The 19,077-nt window shown below is 43.0% G+C and overlaps 1 protein-coding gene across 1 annotated transcript in view; it reads right to left on the minus strand.

The window, feature by feature from the left end:
• LOC120023895 (A-kinase anchor protein 7 isoforms alpha and beta-like) overlaps positions 1 to 14,661 on the minus strand; it is a 45,741-nt gene extending 31,080 nt beyond the window's left edge. The window contains exon 1 of the mRNA XM_038967996.1: positions 14,505 to 14,661. Within this exon, the coding sequence (XP_038823924.1) occupies positions 14,505 to 14,532 (28 nt within the window). The 5' untranslated portion in view covers positions 14,533 to 14,661. The remainder of the gene's footprint in view (positions 1 to 14,504) is intronic.
• Between the last annotated feature and the right edge of the window lie 4,416 nt (positions 14,662 to 19,077).

Genomic DNA, 19,077 nt, shown 5'->3' on the forward strand with positions numbered 1-19,077 from the left:
CCTGACAGAGAGAGAGAGAGAGTAATATTACACACTTAAATAATAGCTCATCATTCACACACATACAGCCCTGTCTTCATAGTTGTTCATAGTTTATTATCCTAGTTTGATCATAGTTTTGTCATAGCTTCTAATTATCATTTCTAATCACAGATTGAATATAGTCGGCCATGGTTTCTAATCAATCTTTCTGGTCTGAGAGGTCTGATTTAATAAGCGGTTCAAGTAGACCCTAAGGGGGCAGAAGCTATTGTTTACAAACAGTATGAATAAAAACAATGTTTCATTGTATAAATAGCCTTCATTTTTAAAAACATACATGTAAATGCCTAGAATTAATACCAATCATTCTTAGATAATATATATACAAACATCACCTCTAATATTCACATCCCCTTCAAAAAAAGTCCCATGAGGAAGGAAAGATTCACCGACTATCGTTTTATCTGTCCTGGGCTACTGGCTTGTGTTTGGAGTTCGGTTAAGGCCTTCATTCAGTACAAGCCCGCAGAATTGTCTCTGTTTCATCTGCTCTTCCTTAGTCGGGGGGAGGGGGACTTACGACGAAAATAGTGTATTAGTGAATGGGCCACGTAAAGGACCTGACGCAGTTTGCTTCTGAGAATCCCCATCTAAATCTGTCGGTTCCAAATCCATTATGCCCTGTAGCCTCGGGGTATCATACATACGTTAGATAATGTTAACATGTATTTATACGAAATAGATACATTTTAACTTATACGAATACGTCCATTTAACATATGGCCTAAAAAATATATTTAAAAAACAAATTATAATGATAATTATTGTCCCTCTGTTTCTGAATATCTGTAAAAATCGTTGTCTTCCTGTTTTAGAATAGCATGACTGAATGTTGTTTCAGCCTCGGAGTTTTCCTTAACCTGTTTTCTGCCCATCACAAACAACCGCAAATCAGAGACCTCCGAAATGTCATTTGAAGCGGGGAAATCTTCCGAATTCAATGTTTTACTCTTCATGTTCCGGGGGTACCCCTTCCGTTTCGATCATGTCCTCCAGGGTTGTATGATTTTCGATTTCGGGTGTACATTTTATCATAAAAAATACATACAGTTGACATATAGATATCTCGTAAAATTCTGTGTCCATCCGTTGCTCTTCGGAATTCCTTTCTAACGAAGGCGGTTCCATATCCTTTATCCCCGGGATGCCGTTGGCTTAATGTTGCTTATCCTGCGAACGTTTTAAATTACATGAATATGTGCATTTGACTTAAATAAAATAATCATTGTTGTCATCGGTTAAAACCCCTATAACTCCTGTTTAATATTACTATAACATTCACAATGTTCAAACAAGTCCCCGCATCCTAAATCTGATATACAAATATAAATATAATATATAATATATAATATAAATATATATATTTATTTCACGAACTCACCTTCCGAAAGATCCATCTTGGCTCAAAAGTCGTGATAGTACGGAATGAGTTTACAGAGCCATGGGGTGTCGTTTTTTATTTTTTTATTTTTTTAGGACTAGACCCCAGCTATCTTTGAAGCCTAAGGTATTTGGTTCAAACACATGGTATTTGGTTCAAACACATGGTATTGGGGGTGTCTAAACATTAGGTACCTTTTGATATTCTAAAATCTCCGGGGGGCTAGCATCTAGATGCTGGGGTGGGGAGGTCTCGACATCGCTGGGCTGAATGACTTTTTAGCCCACCTAACAATTAGTTTTTGAAAGGCCTTTGTGTTTAGGAGGCGTAAGACACAATATTTTTGTTGGGGGGGTAGGCATCTGTTTTGCCGGATAGTGTAAACCTTGGTTTCAAACGACCCCCTGCATAGAGAGAGAGAGAGAGAGAGAGCGAGAGAGCCTTGAGCGCAGATGCATGGGCATTTTCCGGGGCATGCTTGGTGATAGAAGGAAAGGACTTATTCCTATCGTTAGAAGGTGAAATTCTGCTTTTAAAACCATTTATTTAATTCAAAATATTTAGTACATACAGTTTATAACCGTTCATAATTAAGGTCTTTTACGATGCCTTTCTTACAGATCCAGAGGTCTGGTTAGCCCTGACCATTATCCGATCGCTAAGACGCTTGCACACTCCCTCAAAGCTCCGTAAGTTTTCCCTCCATGGGTAGATAATCCGTCCGGCATGTAAATCCTGGGTTATGCCCACAGCTTTAATGAATAAGATGGGTAGAAAAATAATCTGTTTAAGTCATAAGTAAAGGCCTTTCATAAAGAGGCTATCATGATTGACTGTGGCCCCATATTTAACACGTATTGCTTGTTACAGAAGACCCCTGTTGTACATTGAATATCCACTAGCAGATTTGTGTAGCATGCATCTCCACTATATCTGTCATGTTACTGTGGTCTTTTTAAAAGTCAATAAACATATGTGTAAAATGTACACTTTTGTTTCACTGTAGATTTGTTTAAGCCCACCTAGAAACACCTGATTTATCCCACAGCATTAATGAATAAGCTGTGTAGAAAATTATTCTGTTTATGTCATAAGTAAAGGCCTTTCCTAAAGAGGCTGTCATGATTGACTGTGGCCCCATATTTAACACGTATTGCTTGTTACAGAAGACCCCTGTTGTACATTGAATATCCACTAGCAGATTTGTGTAGCATGCATCTCCACTATATCTGTCATGTTACTGTGGTCTTTTTAAAAGTCAATAAACATATGTGTAAAATGTACACTTTTGTTTCACTGTAGATTTGTTTAAGCCCACCTAGAAACACCTGATTTATCCTACAGCATTAATGAATAAGATGTGTAGAAAATGAATCTGTTTAAGTCATAAGTAAAGGCCTTTCATAAAGAGGCTGTCATGATTGACTGTGGCCCCTATTTGACACGTATTGCTTGCTACATTAGACCCTAAAACCTAAATTATGTTTTGAACTAAGGCTTGTTTAATATTTCTATAACTGTTGATAAAACATTTACTGAGAGAGAGAGAGAGAGAGAGAGAGAGAGAGAGAGAGAGCCTTGAGCGCAGATGCATGGGCATTTTTGAACACACACCCCACCCCTTTTTCTCTGTTTTTTGAAACACACACACATCCACTACAGCACACGCACGCACACACACGCGCGCCTTCCGCAAGTTTTTTTCTTTTCTCAGGGACAGACTGCGCTAAGAGTGACCAAACTAAAGAGTTCCTGACATGGTAAGATTCTGCTTTTAAAACCATTTATTTCATTCAAAATATTTAGTACATACATTTTATAGCCTTACATTATTAAGGTATTTTACGAAGCCTTTCTTACAGATCCAGGGATCTGGTTAGCCCTGACCATTATCCGATCGCTAAGACGCTTGCACACTCCCTAAAAGCTCCGTAAGTTTTTCCCTACAGGGGTAGCTAATCCGTCCGGTATGTAAATCCTGGGGTATGCCCCCAGCTTTAATGAATAAGATGGGTAGAAAAATAATCTGTTTAAGTCATAAGTAAAGGCCTTTCCTAAAGAGGCTGTCATGATTGACTGTGGCTCATATTTAACACGTATTGCTTGTTACCTAAGACTATTGTTGTACATTGAATATCCACTAGCAGATTTGTGTAGCATGCATCTCCGCTATATCTGTCATGTTACTGTGGTCTTTTTAAAAGTCGATAAACATATGTGTAAAATGTACACTTTTGTTTCACTGTAGATTTGTTTAAGCCCACCTAGAAATGTTTTTCCCTGAGGGACAGACTGCGCTAAGAGGGAACAAACTAACGAGTTCATGACATGGTGAGCATAACATCCCTAAAATTGGCATAGGTGTCATTTTTGTTTAATATTCCGGGGGGTTATCATGTACAGTCTTAAACAGGTATTGTTCAGGCGCTTTATAAGGGGCATTAACCACCCCAAACCGTGAGAAACAGTAACAGGTTGACCTGACACCTGGTCACTTACTTACCCCACAACCCTACCCCCCTAACCACCACGTTGTCCTGACCTGAAACCCAAATATTGGCATGCACCCTTCTACAAGCCATTGGGTCATCAATCATTACATAGGGTCATAAATCAGGCTTGGGTCATAAATCATTACCGGTTGACCTGACAACTGGACCCTTACTCAACCAGCCAGCCCCCAATCAGGCTTGGGTCATAAATCATTACCGGTTGACCTGACAACGGGACCCTTACTCACCCAACCAGCCCCCACCTAACCACCAGGCTGGCCTGACCGGCAGCCCTTGGGACATGTACACGTCATCAGGACATAGGGTTCACATAGCGGTCACATAGGTTCACATAGGGTCATCAATCAAAATTTTGACGTGTGACATCTACTTTAATCTCTCTTGTGTAGTTATTCCCTCCGCAAGGCAATCAAACAAGCGAAATGCCAGTACAGGGACAAAGTGTAGTCGCAATTCAACGGCTCAGACACGAGACGTATGTGGCAGGGTCTACAGGAAATCAAGGACTACAAAAAGGAATCCAGCCTCGCCAGGGACACCGAAGTCACGCTTCCAGACAAACTAAACACCTTCTTTGCCCGCTTTGAGGATAATACATTGCCACCGTCGCAGCCCGCTAACAAGGACTGCGACCACCCCCCCTCCCCTTCTCCGTGGCCAACGTGAGAAAAACATTTAAACGTGTTAACCCTCGCAAGGCCCAGACGCATCCGTAGCCACGTCCTCAAAGCATGCACAGACCAGCTGGCTGGTGCGTTTACGGACATATTAAATCTCTCCCTATCCCAGTCTGCTGTTCCCACATGCTTCAAGATGGCTACCATTGTTCCTGTACCCAAGAAGGCAAAGATAACTGAACTAAATGACTACCGCCCCATAGCACTCACTTCTGTCATCATAAAGTGCTTTGAGAGACTAGTCAAGGATCATATCACCTGCACCTTGCCGGCCGCCCTAGACCCACTTCAGTTTGCATACCGCCCCAACACGTCCACAGACTACGCAATCGCCAAAACACACTGCCCTATCCCATCTGGACAAAAGGAATACCCATGTAAGAAAGCTGTTCATTGACTACAGCTTAGCATTCAACACCATAGTACCCTCCAAGCTCATCAGGCTGGAGGCCCTGGGTCTCAACCCCGCCCTGTGCAACTGGGTCCTGGACTTTGACAGGCTGCCCCCAGGTGGTGAAGGTAGGAAACAACGTCTCCACTTCGCTGATCCTCAACACTGGGGCCCCACAAGGGTGTGTGCTCAGCCCTCTCCTGTACTCCCTGTTCACCCACGACTGCGTGGCCATGCACACATCCAACTCAATCATAAAGTTTGCAGACGACACAACAGTAGTGGGCTTGATTACTAACAATGACGAGACAGCCTACAGGGAGGAGGTGAGGGCCCTGGGAGTGTGGTGTCAGCAAAACAACCTCTCACTCAACGTCAACAAAACAAAGATGATCGTGGACTTCAGGAAACAGCAAAGGGAGCACCCCCCTATCCACATCAAAGGGACAGCAGTGGAAAAGGTGGAAAGTTTTAAGTTCCTGGGCGTACACGTCACAGACAAACTGAAATGGTCCACTCACATAGACAGTGTGGTGAAGAAGGCGGAACAGTGACTCTTCAACCTCAGGTGGCTGAAGAAATTTGACTTGTCGCCAAAAGCCTGAAACTTTTACAGATGCACAATCTAGAGCATCCTGCCGGGCTGTATCACAGCCTGGTACGGCAACTGTACCGCCCTCAACCCTCTCCAGAGGGTGGTGCAATCTACACAATGGGTCACCAGGGGCAAACTACCTGCCCTCCATGACACCTACAGCACCCGATGTCACAGGAAGGCCAAAAAGACCATCAAGGACAATCAACCACCTGAGCCACTGTCTGCTCACACCGCCACCATCCAGAAGGTGAGGTCAGTACAGGTGCATCAAAGCTGGGACCGAGAGACTGCTAAACAGCAAATCACTAATGCAGAGGCTGCTGCCTACATTGAGACCCAATCGCTGGCCACTTTAATAAATGTATCACTAGTCATTTTAAACAATGCACCTTTAAATAATAATGTCTCTTTAATAATGTTTACATATCTTACATTACTCACATCACATGTATATACTGCACCTTGCCTATGCCGCTCAGCCATCGCTCATCCATATACTTATATGTCCATATTCTCATTCACCCCTTTAGATTTGTGTATTAGGTAGTTGTTGGGGAATTGTTAGATTACTTGTTAGATATTACTGCACTGTCAGAACTAGAAGCATTTCGCTACACTCGCATTAACATCTGTTAACCATGTGTATGTGACAAATATAATTTTAATTTGGACCTGACAACCGCAGATCACGTGGTGTGCTGAGGAGTATTTCTGTCTGTAAAAAGCCCTTTTGTGGGGGAAAACGAATTCTGATCGACTGGGCCTGGCTCCCCAGTGGGTGGGCCTATGCTGCATCATACAGTATATTAATCAATAATAAGTTTTAAAAATAGAGGTAAAAGAAAATACAGCACCATATGATTCAAATGCAACATACAGGGATGATTTATTTATTTTGAAAGTTCCATATCTTGGAAATGTGATTGCTAACAAGCAAAGCATTTTAGGACTATGTCAATTTTATTTCCCCTTTATTTAAAACTAGGTAGGCAAGTTGAGAACAAGTTATCATTTACAACTGCGACCTAGCCAAGATAAAGCAAAGCGACAAAATGAAGTTACACATAAACAAACGTACAGTCAATAACACAAGAGAAAACTTTTTTTTTTTTACAGTGTGCAAATGTAGAGTACGGAGGTAGGCAATAAATAGGCCATAGAGGCGAAATAATTACAATTTAGCATTAACACTGGAGTGATGGATGTGCAAGTAGAAATACTGGGGTGCAAAAGACCTAGAGGGTAAGTAATAATATGTGGGTGAGGTAGTTGGGGGTGCTATTTACAGATTGGCTATGTACAGGTACAGTGATCGGTAAGCTGCTCTGACAGCTGATGCTTAAAGTTAGAGACGGAGATATGAGTCTCCAGCTTCAGTGATTTTTGCAATTCGTTCCAGTTATTCACAGCAGAGAACTGGAAGGAAAGGTGGCCAAAGGAAGTGTTGGCTTTGGGGATTACCAGTGAAATATACCTGCTGGAGCGCGTGCTACGGGTGGGTGTTGCTATGGTGACCAGTAAGCTGAGATAAGGCGGGGCATTACCTAGCATAGACTTATAGATGACCTGGAGCCAAAGTTTGGCAACCAATATGTAGTGAGGGCCAGCCAACGAGAGCGTACAGGTCGCGGTGGTGGGTAGTATATGGGGCTTTAGTAACAAAACGGATGGCACTGTGATAGACTGCATCCAATTTGCTGAGTAGAGTGTTGGAGGCTATTTTGTAAATGACATCGCCGAAGTCAAGGATCGGTAGGATAGTCAGTTTTACGAGGGTATGTTTGGCAGCATGAGTGAAGGAGGCTTTGTTGCGAAATAGGAAGCCGATTCTAGATTTAATTTTGGATTGGAGATGCTTAATGTGAGTCTGGAAGGAGAGTTTACAGTCTAACCAGACACCTAGGTATTTGTAATTGTCCACATATTCTAAGTCAGAACCGTCCAGAGTAGCGATGCTAGTCGGGCGGGAGGCAATCGGTTGAAGAGCATGCACTTAGTTTTACTTGCATTTAAAAGCAGTTGGAGGCCTCGGAAGGAGTCTTGTATAGCATTGAAGCTCGTTTGGAGGTTTGTTAGCACAGTGTCCAAAGAAGGGCCAGATGTATACAGAATGGTGTCGTCTGCGTAGAGGTGGATCAGAGAATCACCAGCAGCAAGAGCGACATCATTGATATATACAGAGAAAAGAGTCGCCCCAAGAATTGAACCCTGTGGCACCCTCATAGAGACTGCCAGAGGTCCGGACAACAGGCCCACCGATTTGACACACTGAACTCTATCTGAGAAGTAGTTGGTGAACCAGGCGAGGCAGTCATTTGAGGAGCCAAGGCTATTGAGTCTGCCGATAAGAGTGCGGTGATTGACAGAGTTGAAAGCCTTGGCCAGGTCGATGAAGACGGCTGCACAGTATTGTCTTTTATCGATGGCGGTTATGATATCGTTTAGGACCTTGAGGGTGGCTGAGGTGCACCCATGACCAGCTCTGAAACCAGATTGCATAGCGGAGAAGGTATGTAGGGATTCAAAAAAATTGTTAACTTGGCTTTCAAAGACATTAGAAAGGCAGGGTAGAATATATATATAGGTGTGTAACAGTTTGGGTCTAGAGTGTCTCCCTCTTTGAAGAGGTGGATGACTGTGGCAGCTTTCCAATCTTTGGGGATCTCAGACAATACGAAAGAGAGGTTGAACAGGCTAGTAATAGGGGTTGCAACAATTGCGGCGGATAATTTTAGAAAGAGAGGGTCCAGATGATTTGTAGGGATCCAGATTTTTTAGCTCTTTCAGAACATCAGCTGTCTGGATTTGGGTGAAGGAGAAGCGGGCTGTCAATAATGGACTAGTGAAACAAATACCAAAAGATAGTTTTTCAGTGGACTTTTCCTTGAAGCTGGAGACAGACAGCTCATTTGGGTGCTCATATGAAGCACAAAGACTGCGTTTGGGATAATAGGGTGGTCGTGTCTAACCCTGCTCATTCCTTCAACTCCGCTCCAAACAATTAATCGCCTATAGAGCTAATGGCCTGTATCACTAGACAGCTCATAGCGACTAGTGAGCTACAGGCAGGAATCAGCAATGCTAAATTGTAATGATTTTTGCCTCTATGGCCCATTTATTGCCTTACCTCCCTACATTTGCGCGCACTAAACATACATTTTTCTATTGTGTTATTGACTGTACGTTTGTTTATGTGCAACGTAACTCTCTGTTGCTGTTTTTGTCACACTGCTTTGCTTTATCTTGGCCAGGTCGCAGTTGTAAATGAAAACTCGTTCAACTGACCTACCTCGTTAAATAAAGGTGAAATAAAAAATAAAAATCCCAGTAATGAGCCACCTATGGGGAGGGGGGGCCCCTTGTGGACACTGACCCAAATTGTCACGCTCACCCTGGGGAGACTGACATACCCCTTGAACCCTGTGAACACCATGGAACGCGGGGTAACCGAGGCAGCATTAAACATGGACAAGCGTCCAACATACGTTGTGATTTTGTGAGACTGTATAGCCTGCATGATTGGCACCTTGAAGGCACAGGGGGCTCTGGAAATGGCTGACGTAGTACCCCGTTTGCCAAACGTGGGAGCAGTCATTTTTTGTGGAGGCCCCTCGCTCCGGGATTTACCCCAGCCAAGTGATTGGAGGCTGCATGCAAACCCTGTTGTTTTCTTCATTCCCTCCAACTCCAGGAACTAAAAATATGAATTGTGTTGCCATAACACCAGGGGAAAGCTAGTAAGTTATTCGTCAGAAGTTAAGCATGCTAGCCAACGTTACCCAGAACGCTTTTTAGCATAAGTTAGGCCAGCTAGCCTCTTTGACCGCAGCAAGGTCCGTTTAGAATAACTAAGCGAGTATACCAAACAAAAGAGCTACCCCAGCAACTTCACCATAGGGAGGCAGGAACCTGGCTAGCACACTATGCAGTGCTCGTTTAGCTAGCCTGGTCTCAAAAGTCCACATAGGACCGGATCGCTTCATCAACAAGTCTAGGAAGAGGCAAGCAGTGCTAGACCGAGGCAGACAGGTGGCGGGGGGTACCCACCGAACCTGGCTGCCCTCTGAGTAGCCTCCCGTAACTTGGTGACAGAGCGCACAGGAGCCGGTTGGGTGCAGGCAGCCACCACATACTACCGGTCCTATGGGCAGACAAGACATTTGCTCCCACCACTCAACCCAACTCCGCTTCCTGCATCTCGGTCTCAGCCGAGGTACCAGCATCCAGGACCTTGACTGGGACCGAGATGCAGGAAGCGTTGGTAACTACACATTCTGTAAATCGTGAGTGAGTATCTTCCAGAGAAATGCTATAACCGCACGACTGGGAAAATGATCTCGACCCAGAACCCGGCTTAGCCATCATCGTCTCTGTCGTTTTCGTAGCCATCTTACTCATTGCACCAGCAAATCAAATAACTAATTGTGATTAGAAAACGTATTAGAACAAGGGCAACCTTCAGTGTACAACATTCAGCACACAACATCCAGGGGGTCAATAGGCTCTACCACTATGGGACAGTTTAGTTGGTGCAACCTAAGATCGTCTTGTTTTACAATTGTTTTAGTGGCGTGAATCGTTTCTGTTCATACCGAAATGAAGGAATGAATCCGAGCATCACGCTTATCACCTGTGGAAGGTGGGGCTTCCAGCGAGACGCCGATTTAATTGGCCTTGTCAGGCGTGATTGTAGATCCTTCAAGCGAGATTGAGAGTGCGACCACCCCCCCCAAATTCAACTAAAAACAACATGACATTCAGTCAACCTAAAATCAATTTCCTAATCAATACATAGCAGTTTCTCAGACAGCAATAAGTCAATTATTCAAAAGCAGAGTGATTAATGAATAGCGTATAATCCATAATATGAGAGGAACCAGCCTGCAGCATCCTCATATTCACAACCCAGTAACACTATCAAATCTAAGTCTCACACACACATACATGGGTTAACCTCTTGCCCAACCTTAGAGGGTGAGTATGGCAACAGTGTTTCTGAACCGTGATGTCAGCTCCTTGACATGGGCTTCACAGCTGGCTGCTTGTGTGAGGTGAGAGAGAGGGAACCCTCAGTGTGCTGTGTCCTGTCTGTGACACCACAGTCTGACTCAGTCAGGGCAGGGGAGTGGGGCCATCCCATCAGAAGGCCAGCTCAGTGGCCCACAGTCCCCACCCCATCACACAGGACCTAGGCCAGTGCTGGGAGCAGCTAGTAGAGATCAGAGGGCTGGGGAGAGACCCCCGACCTGCCTGCTGCCAACTACACACATCTAGTGGGAAAGTCCTGGAGAGCTTGCCTAGCTGGCACTGCTGCCCAACCATAGCCTTCATGAGTCCAAATCACAGCTGACGGAGACAAGAGAATAATATACTATATATGGACTAATCAACTCACACCAGTGTTTATGTGCACACCAATCCCAATTCTATCTTCATCGTAATATCAGTCATATTTTAATTGTGTGTGTTTAGAGGTTGTATTCAAATTAGAAATTGGCCATGGAGCTGAGCATTGGTGAGTTCTATTTCTGTCATGTATAACAAACACATTCTCCTAAATCAACACCCTTCCACTTTATAGCCTGCCCGCCACTGACAGTTTCCTGATCCAGTTGGAGTCCTTCCAGACCAACCCTGAGTACCAGGCGAATTAATATAGCATTTCTATTGGAGCCATGTTGCTCTCAACCGGATGCTGTTAGACATTTCCATGTTAGTCATGTAGACCAACCAAAAGCTCTGTGGATTAACTAATTACAGATGAACAAGGTCTAGGCTATAGCCAAACCATAATAGACCCTACATATATCACACTGAGCACACACACTGATTGAATCCACGTCATTCCAATAAAATGACGTTGAACCAACGTGGAATAGACGTTGAATTGACGTCTGTGCCCAGTGGGATGGTACATATTTGATATGCAGAACAAGTCTATTCCCAGTACCACCAATTTCACAGGCTGTTAGACAGCAATCTGAAGCAAAATGAACTTGTTCCTGATCGTCTTAAAAAGCAGACTTAACACACACAGCCAGAGGAGCACACAGTGGACAGTCAGTGCACATGAATTAGGCTGCCCTGTTCCCACAAAGCTTCTTCCCTCCTCAGCTCTGTGTACTGGCTAATCATTTCCAAGCCTCTAGCTGATCTCACACTGACAATATATCCCTCACCGTGGGTGCATTCGACTTTTGCCAAGCTTGTTTAATCTTGCGACTACAGGGGGTGCTGTTCCGAATTAGCATTTTGTCGTCTCCAAATTAAACTGCCTAGTACTCAATTCTTGCTCGTACAATATGCATATTATTAATTATATTGGATAGAAAACACCTTCTAGTTTCATACAACGTTGAAATGATGTCTGTGGGTGACCCAGAACTCTTTCTACAGCGAAATCCATGACAGACAGTGAAAGGTCTGAGAGCGAAGCTCTGGTTTCAGATCAGTTTTTAAGGTCTCTGTCTATCCTATGGAACGACACGAACTGCACCCGCCTTCCCCTGGATGTCAGTAACCAATGAGAAGTGGAATGGGCCTTCTCCGTAGCTCTCAGAGGTTATAAAAGACCAAGGAGTGAGAGTAGCCCCCCTTTCGACGCTCGCCCTTACGCAGGAAGGGACCTCCGGACGCCATTTTCACAGGCTCGGTTATCAACTTGAAATGTATCCGTCTGTAATTTAATTCGATATAGGACTTAGAAACATCATAAGGTAGTTAATTTAAACCGTTTTATAGCAATTTATATCCGTTTAGTGCGATTTTGAGGAATTTCTTTGTTGTGCACTCTGAAACTTTGGACACGTTTTGGGGTCCCGTTCGATCGTTAGTGGATATTTCGAAGGACAGAGGACATCTATCGACCAAAAGACGTTTATAACATAGAAAGGATACATTGCCCAAGAATATGATGGAAGAACAGCTCAAAGTAAGCAATATTTAATATGATAAATTGTTGTTCTGTCGAAATATTTTAAACGCATATTTCGCCATTTTGTTTGGTATAGCTTCACTTGGCGAACCCTGTATTGAAAAGTAAGGATAATTTTACAAATGTAAATCAGCGGTTGCATTAAGAACTAATTTGTCTTTCGATTCCTGTCAACCCTGTATTTTTTAGTCAAGTATATGATTAGCTTTCAATTAAACTAGATCACTCTGATAGATGACGTCAGACATATTGAGGCTTGATTTCCTAGTATTTTTATTGTGTAACCACGGTTTTGTATGGCTAAATATGCACCTTTTCGAACAAACTGTATATGTATGTTGTAAAATGATGTTACAGGAGTGTCATCGGAAGAATTCTGAGAAGGTTAGTGAAAAAATTAATATCTTTTGGCGGTGATTACGTTATAGCGCTCTTTGGCTGGAATCGATGCTCTGGTAACGTTTGCACATGTAGTATGCTAACTTATCGATTTATTGTGTTTTCGCTGAAAAACGCTTAGAAAATCTGAAATATGGTCTGAAATCACAAGAACTGGGTCTTTCCATTGCTATGCTTTGTCTATTTTTATGAAATGTTTTATGATGAGTAAATTGGTCATACACGTTGCTCTATCTAGTAATTCTAGTCGATTTGTGATGGTCGGTGCAATTGTAAACTGTGATTTCTACCTGAAATATGCACTTTTTTCTAACAAAAACTATCCTATACCATGAATATGTTATCAGACTGTCATCTGATGGTTTTTTTTATAGGTTATTGGCTATCAATATCTTAGTTGAGCCGAATTGGTGATAGCACCTGAAGGAGTAAGAAACTGATGGAGTTAGAATAGTGGTGTATTTTGCTAACGTGTTTAGCTAATAGATTTACATATTTTGTCTTCCCTGTAAAACATTTTAAAAATCTGAAATGGTGGCTTTATTCACAAGATCTGTATCTTTCATCTGGTGTCTTGGACTTGTGATTTAATGATATTTAGATGCTACTATCTACTTGTGAAGCTATGCTAGCTATGCTAATCAGTGTGTGGGGGGTGGGGGGTGATCCCGGATACGGGGTTGAGGTTCGGTAAAGGTTAAGTGGCTTTAAGAGCAAAAACCAAAATCTCCAGAAGTTGGAGGCCAAACGTAAACATTCCTGGGCTTTTAAACAATTAGGCTAATTCGAAAAAGGTCTGTTCTGTGGTTTACTCAGTCAAAATAGAACACGAAGTGAACGGCTGACAAGGACATTTATTCCCAGAGAAGAACATCATCCTCAAATCATTTATTCATCCAAAGAAAGCAAGCAGGGAATCTGAACAAAAAACAAGTACTAAAAGCCACAAAACACAATCCCCACCAATTGTGTCTTGATTATGAGTGTCTATTGATTGTCAGAACAAACCTCTAATGAATATCAAGGCAGGTCTGAACAACAAGCATCTTAAACCTCCTAATGTTAGTCCCTGGGTAAAGAGTTGACCAGATGATGTAGAGGAAAAGCACAGCCCTCACAGACAATCACCTAAAAAAAGATGATAAACTCCCTCTGCTGGTCAAAATATAAACAAAGCAACCCGCAAGAATTCCATTCAGTAACATCAAGGGGCAGTTTGAAAATAAAATCTAGGCTAAAAAACAATAACATCCCTTGCTACATCACATTATATGAACTGGTTCTGGAAAATTTTCTAGGATAAATATTAAATCCCAGTAAGAAAATCCCCACTGTACTCACTATTAGTCTGTATTATGATATTTGGACTTTCCCTCAGGTTTAGTTTACCTCCCAAGTTTTGGAGTAAATCAAGTTATGTGCATAATTCATGTGATATTGAAGTGGTACAGTAGGTCTGAAGCAAAAAACGTTGTGTTCACCTCTTTGAATTCTAAATTATGTCAATGCGGACAGCAGATCACATTTTCAGTCACATTTTTTTGAAGTCTGCCTCATGGTTCTACTCACCGAAACTGACCTCGGTGGTAGTATCCATCTGGGGTCTTTTTCTTCAACATTGAGTAGAGGGCCAGTCTGAACACCCTCTCGTTTCCAAAGTGGTGTCGAGCGTAGTCAGAGTACAGCTTCTTTAAACCCTGGGAGACAGCACAGACAGACATGGGGATGTGCACAATGTCACGTCTGACCAGATATGGATGTTTCTGAACACACCCATCCACCCTGACCCCACACAGTAACAAAGTATTCTCTAGGGTGCCTGTTGTCTGGTGGGAACAATAACACCAGCAGGAAATATGTCATCCACTGCCAACAAACCGATAAAGCAGGGGGCTCCCATCTTTCCCTCCTACTATCCCCCCCTCCAGGTCAAATGCTCCTCATCACTCCTCCCCTTGCCAGATCACTGTACACCGACTGCCATAACCATCATTCACTCAGCCAGGATGGTAAACATGTCACACAGTGTACCGCTGCTACAAATTCACTCAACCCGAGTGAATATCATTGTTCACAATTTGATCAAAGGGCCTTCTTCCTTCCATGGGACAGTGACTTTGTATAAAGATACTGTTAAGTTTATAAATGGCTTACACTATCAAAGCATATCCAGACTATCACACCCAGCCATGATTGGAGTCCCATAGGGCGGCGCACAATTGGCCCGGCGTCGTGCCAGTTTGGGCGTCATTGTAAATAAGAATTTGTTCTTAACTGACTTGCCTAGCTAAATAAAAGGTTACATTTATAAAAAACTGTCAGGTATTATATTGTATTATTACAACTCCTAATCCAGGCACTTGTCATCTCCCGTCTGGACTACTGCAACTCGCTGTTGGCTGGGCTCCCTGCCTGTGCCATTAAACCCCTACAACTCATCCAGAACGCCGCAGCCCGTCTGGTGTTCAACCTTCCCAAGTTCTCTCACGTCACCCCGCTCCTCCGCTCTCTCCACTGGCTTCCAGTTGAAGCTCGCATCCGCTACAAGACCATGGTGCTTGCCTACGGAGCTGTGAGGGGAACGGCACCTCCGTACCTTCAGGCTCTGATCAGGCCCTACACCCAAACAAGGGCACTGCGTTCATCCACCTCTGGCCTGCTCGCCTCCCTACCTCTGAGGAAGTACAGCTCCCGCTCAGCCCAGTCAAAACTGTTCGCTGCTCTGGCACCCCAATGGTGGAACAAACTCCCCCACGACGCCAGGTCAGCGGAGTCAATCACCACCTTCCGGAAACACCTGAAACACCACCTCTTTAAGGAATACCTAGGATAGGATAAAGTAATCCTTCTAACCCCCCCCCCCCCCCCTTAAAAGAGTTAGATGCACTATTGTAAAGTGGTTGTTCCACTGGATATCATAAGGTGAATGCACCAACTTGTAAGTCGCTCTGGATAAGAGCGTCTGCTAAATGACTTAAATGTAAATGTAAATGTACTGATTTTCATTCCTAAGTCACTGAATGTGCATGATCAGACTTATTTCATGATAATCTACGCATTATTATAATCAATTACATTATCATAAGGACTTTGGTCTTGCAGCGTAGAAATACATGAACATTCATTTAAATTGATTTGAGTCAATCAAAGTCAACTAAATTGATATGAAAGGCAGAATAAATACACACACTTGGCTTTGAATTCTCTTAATATTCTCTGAACCACTAACAATCTTACCTACACAACCAAATAAGGTATCCCTCAAAGGCAGAAAAGGTTGCCAGTAAGAAGGGATAGTGAAGCTGCGCTCGACCTCCACACAGCTGTGTTCTCTCTATGCATATCGTTCCAGCAGGAGTGATGAGGCTCACCTGACTGTGTAGCTGAGGAGTTTTGGACAGCTTCATGAAGGTAAGGTGAGGCTTGAAGGCTTTGCGGTCACCAGAGGAGAGGCATTTCTCCTCAAACGTTTTCCTCACAAGACCTGGAGCAAATGACCAGAGACAGAGCGAGGGTGATGGGAAAAACAAAAGTAGATCTATTTGTAGTTCAGGACCACGAGGGAGAGAGCAACTTTAAGCCAGGGTGGTGTAAGACAAGAAGATAATTAATAGGAGGAGAGGGCGGCAGGTATAGGGGTTAGTGGAAGAACACAAATGGGCAGTAAAAGACAGCAGCTGATAATCTGTTAGTGTCTCTATTTTAGGGAAGCTTTCTCCATCTAAAAAGCACAGCTTCATTGAAATTCATTGAAATCAAGAATAGTCTGAAGGGTGACAATATTAACCTATCACTCGTGTGCCACTTGTGAATTATATATTGTCACATGTGAATGATGCCCAGCAACAAAAAAGCAATGCCTTTTATATGATTTTTTAAACTTTTTCGAATCATACGCGCACACCTCATGTAGCCTAGCCCAGAGGCCTATATGTTTTGATAAGGTTTGGATCACAACTAGAGAACATAACTTCTTAAAAGTAAGCACCTTAATCCGCTTTACAAGGGGTGTTGAGCCTGTGACAACCCTCCCACTCTGTCTGCTTGTTTTCCTTAACAGGTGGGCGGAGCCAGGAGGGTCGTCAGCAACATGGGACACCCCTAGGCTCGGGTGTGTTCCGGGTATAAATAAATACGCTTTTCCCCCATACATTGAAGAGACTCTCTCCACGCAGACACACTTGTTTTTAGTTGTGGCGATTTGGGGCATCTTTGAGTTCATTTGTTTTGGCACCCCTCAACATCACCATCTATACATCTACACACACACACAGTTAAGTTTAATAAATATATTTTGTTATTCCGTTATCTCAATGTTTTCTCCCTTTTTGTTACGGGCTACAAGCCAGTTCGTGATAAGCCTAACTGGCATTCATAAGCAGCGAGTGAGTTTCAAAGTTTGGGGAAGATAATTTTCACCATAAAAATGCACCTTTATAATAAAAGCATTACATGCATAATTGCATTTGCGGTCACTTTTGATAATGGTGTTTTCTGCTAATGGAACATTTGCGCTTACAGCCTACTACAATGAGCGCATAGCTGCGCTTGTGAAGAAATGAACTATTAGGCTACCAACATTTTAAGCTAAATGTTGTGATCTTATGCATACATTGCGTAAAAAGTTTGATGCTAGTGGTATTACATTTGGGATCTAGCGCATCCCACAACTGTCCCAGACCATGTTCGGAATATTTATTTCTCGCACAGAATGTCAACTTTTGTACTATGGGGGATAGTAGATTGACATAGGCTAGTGTTTTTGCTGTTCGTTAGGCCTACTCATCTTGTTGGCTGATGAAAAGTAAAATGTGGACAGTTATTCCAATATCTTCAATATGCACCTCAGAATTGGATAAGGACACTCACAGTTGCGTCCCGATGGGTCTGTCTTCACTTGTAGCCTGTGAGAAAGACCCGATCACATGATGGAGAGTCATGTATGTGAGTAGTGGTTCGTGACCGCCACAGCCCCATCTATAACACACTATGTGAATTTGATCGGGTCGCCCAAAAAGTTACATTCTCCGGTCCTAAATTGGTTTAGGACCTATTTAACCGTTAGTGTTACACTTGGTGAACATAACTCAGAGAAAACATATCACATGTGGCGTTCAACAAGGTTCCATGTTGTGCAGTTTATACATAGTGATTTCAGAAAGTACTCAGATCCCTTGACTTCTTCCAAATTTTGTCACGTTACAGCATTACTCAAATGTATTAAAAACATTTTCCCACATCAACCTACAACCAATACCCCATAATGAATTCTTACTTTTGTGTTGGCATATTTCTGCTTTACCAAATGAGGAGAGTTACAAACTACACACCAGTCAAAGTTAAAAACTCGACTTCAAGTGTGGTTCGCTCACCTCTTTCTTAAAAAAAACTAAGCTTGAGATGTGGTATCCACTCGGCTCGCTGCCTCTCAGATCAAAGGTGGGTCCATCTGCTTCGTTCCCGAAGTGTGGTTTCCCTGAGATCCCAAGTTTGAGGGATCCCTCGTGCACGATTTGCCCAGATCTTCAGGAGCAGTCACCGAGTGAGGATTCACATCCCATCCTCGTCGCCAAATGTGGTGGCATATTTCTGTATTACCGAATGAGGAGAGAGAGAAAAACTTCACACACAAGTCAGAGTTATACTTAAACTACATCTTTAATAATAATAAGCTTTGCAATAGCATTTGACTTTCAACAATTCACTATTTCTAATGAACCGTTGAGAGTGTCTACAGAAAATTACAAAGATCTTTTATAGCCAAGATCCACCCCCCTAGTCGACATGAGAAACCACAGATATATTAGGAACTGTTCACAAAGAAAGATTTTTACTTGAGAGAGGAGTATTCCATAGCCAGATAGCATTCGCTATACATTATCGTTCAGTTTGGTCTCTAAGACGAGGTTCTAATCTCGTTCCTGGTACTTCATAGTACAAAAACACCAACTCATCCAATGGCATATATCAATTGTCAACTCTAGATACTCCCATCTCAAGTAAACCCCCTCCTGACCCCACTCCTGGACAAGCTCACCAAGGGGAGTGAGCCTCTAGGTCATACACTATCCCAGGATAAGTGCAAGATCAGAGAGGACATACAATGTTTCCAGACACTGCCATACACCTCCCCCCAATGGGA

This window comes from Salvelinus namaycush, chromosome 29, assembly GCF_016432855.1.
Source record: "Salvelinus namaycush isolate Seneca chromosome 29, SaNama_1.0, whole genome shotgun sequence".
Lineage (NCBI taxonomy): Eukaryota > Metazoa > Chordata > Actinopteri > Salmoniformes > Salmonidae > Salvelinus > Salvelinus namaycush.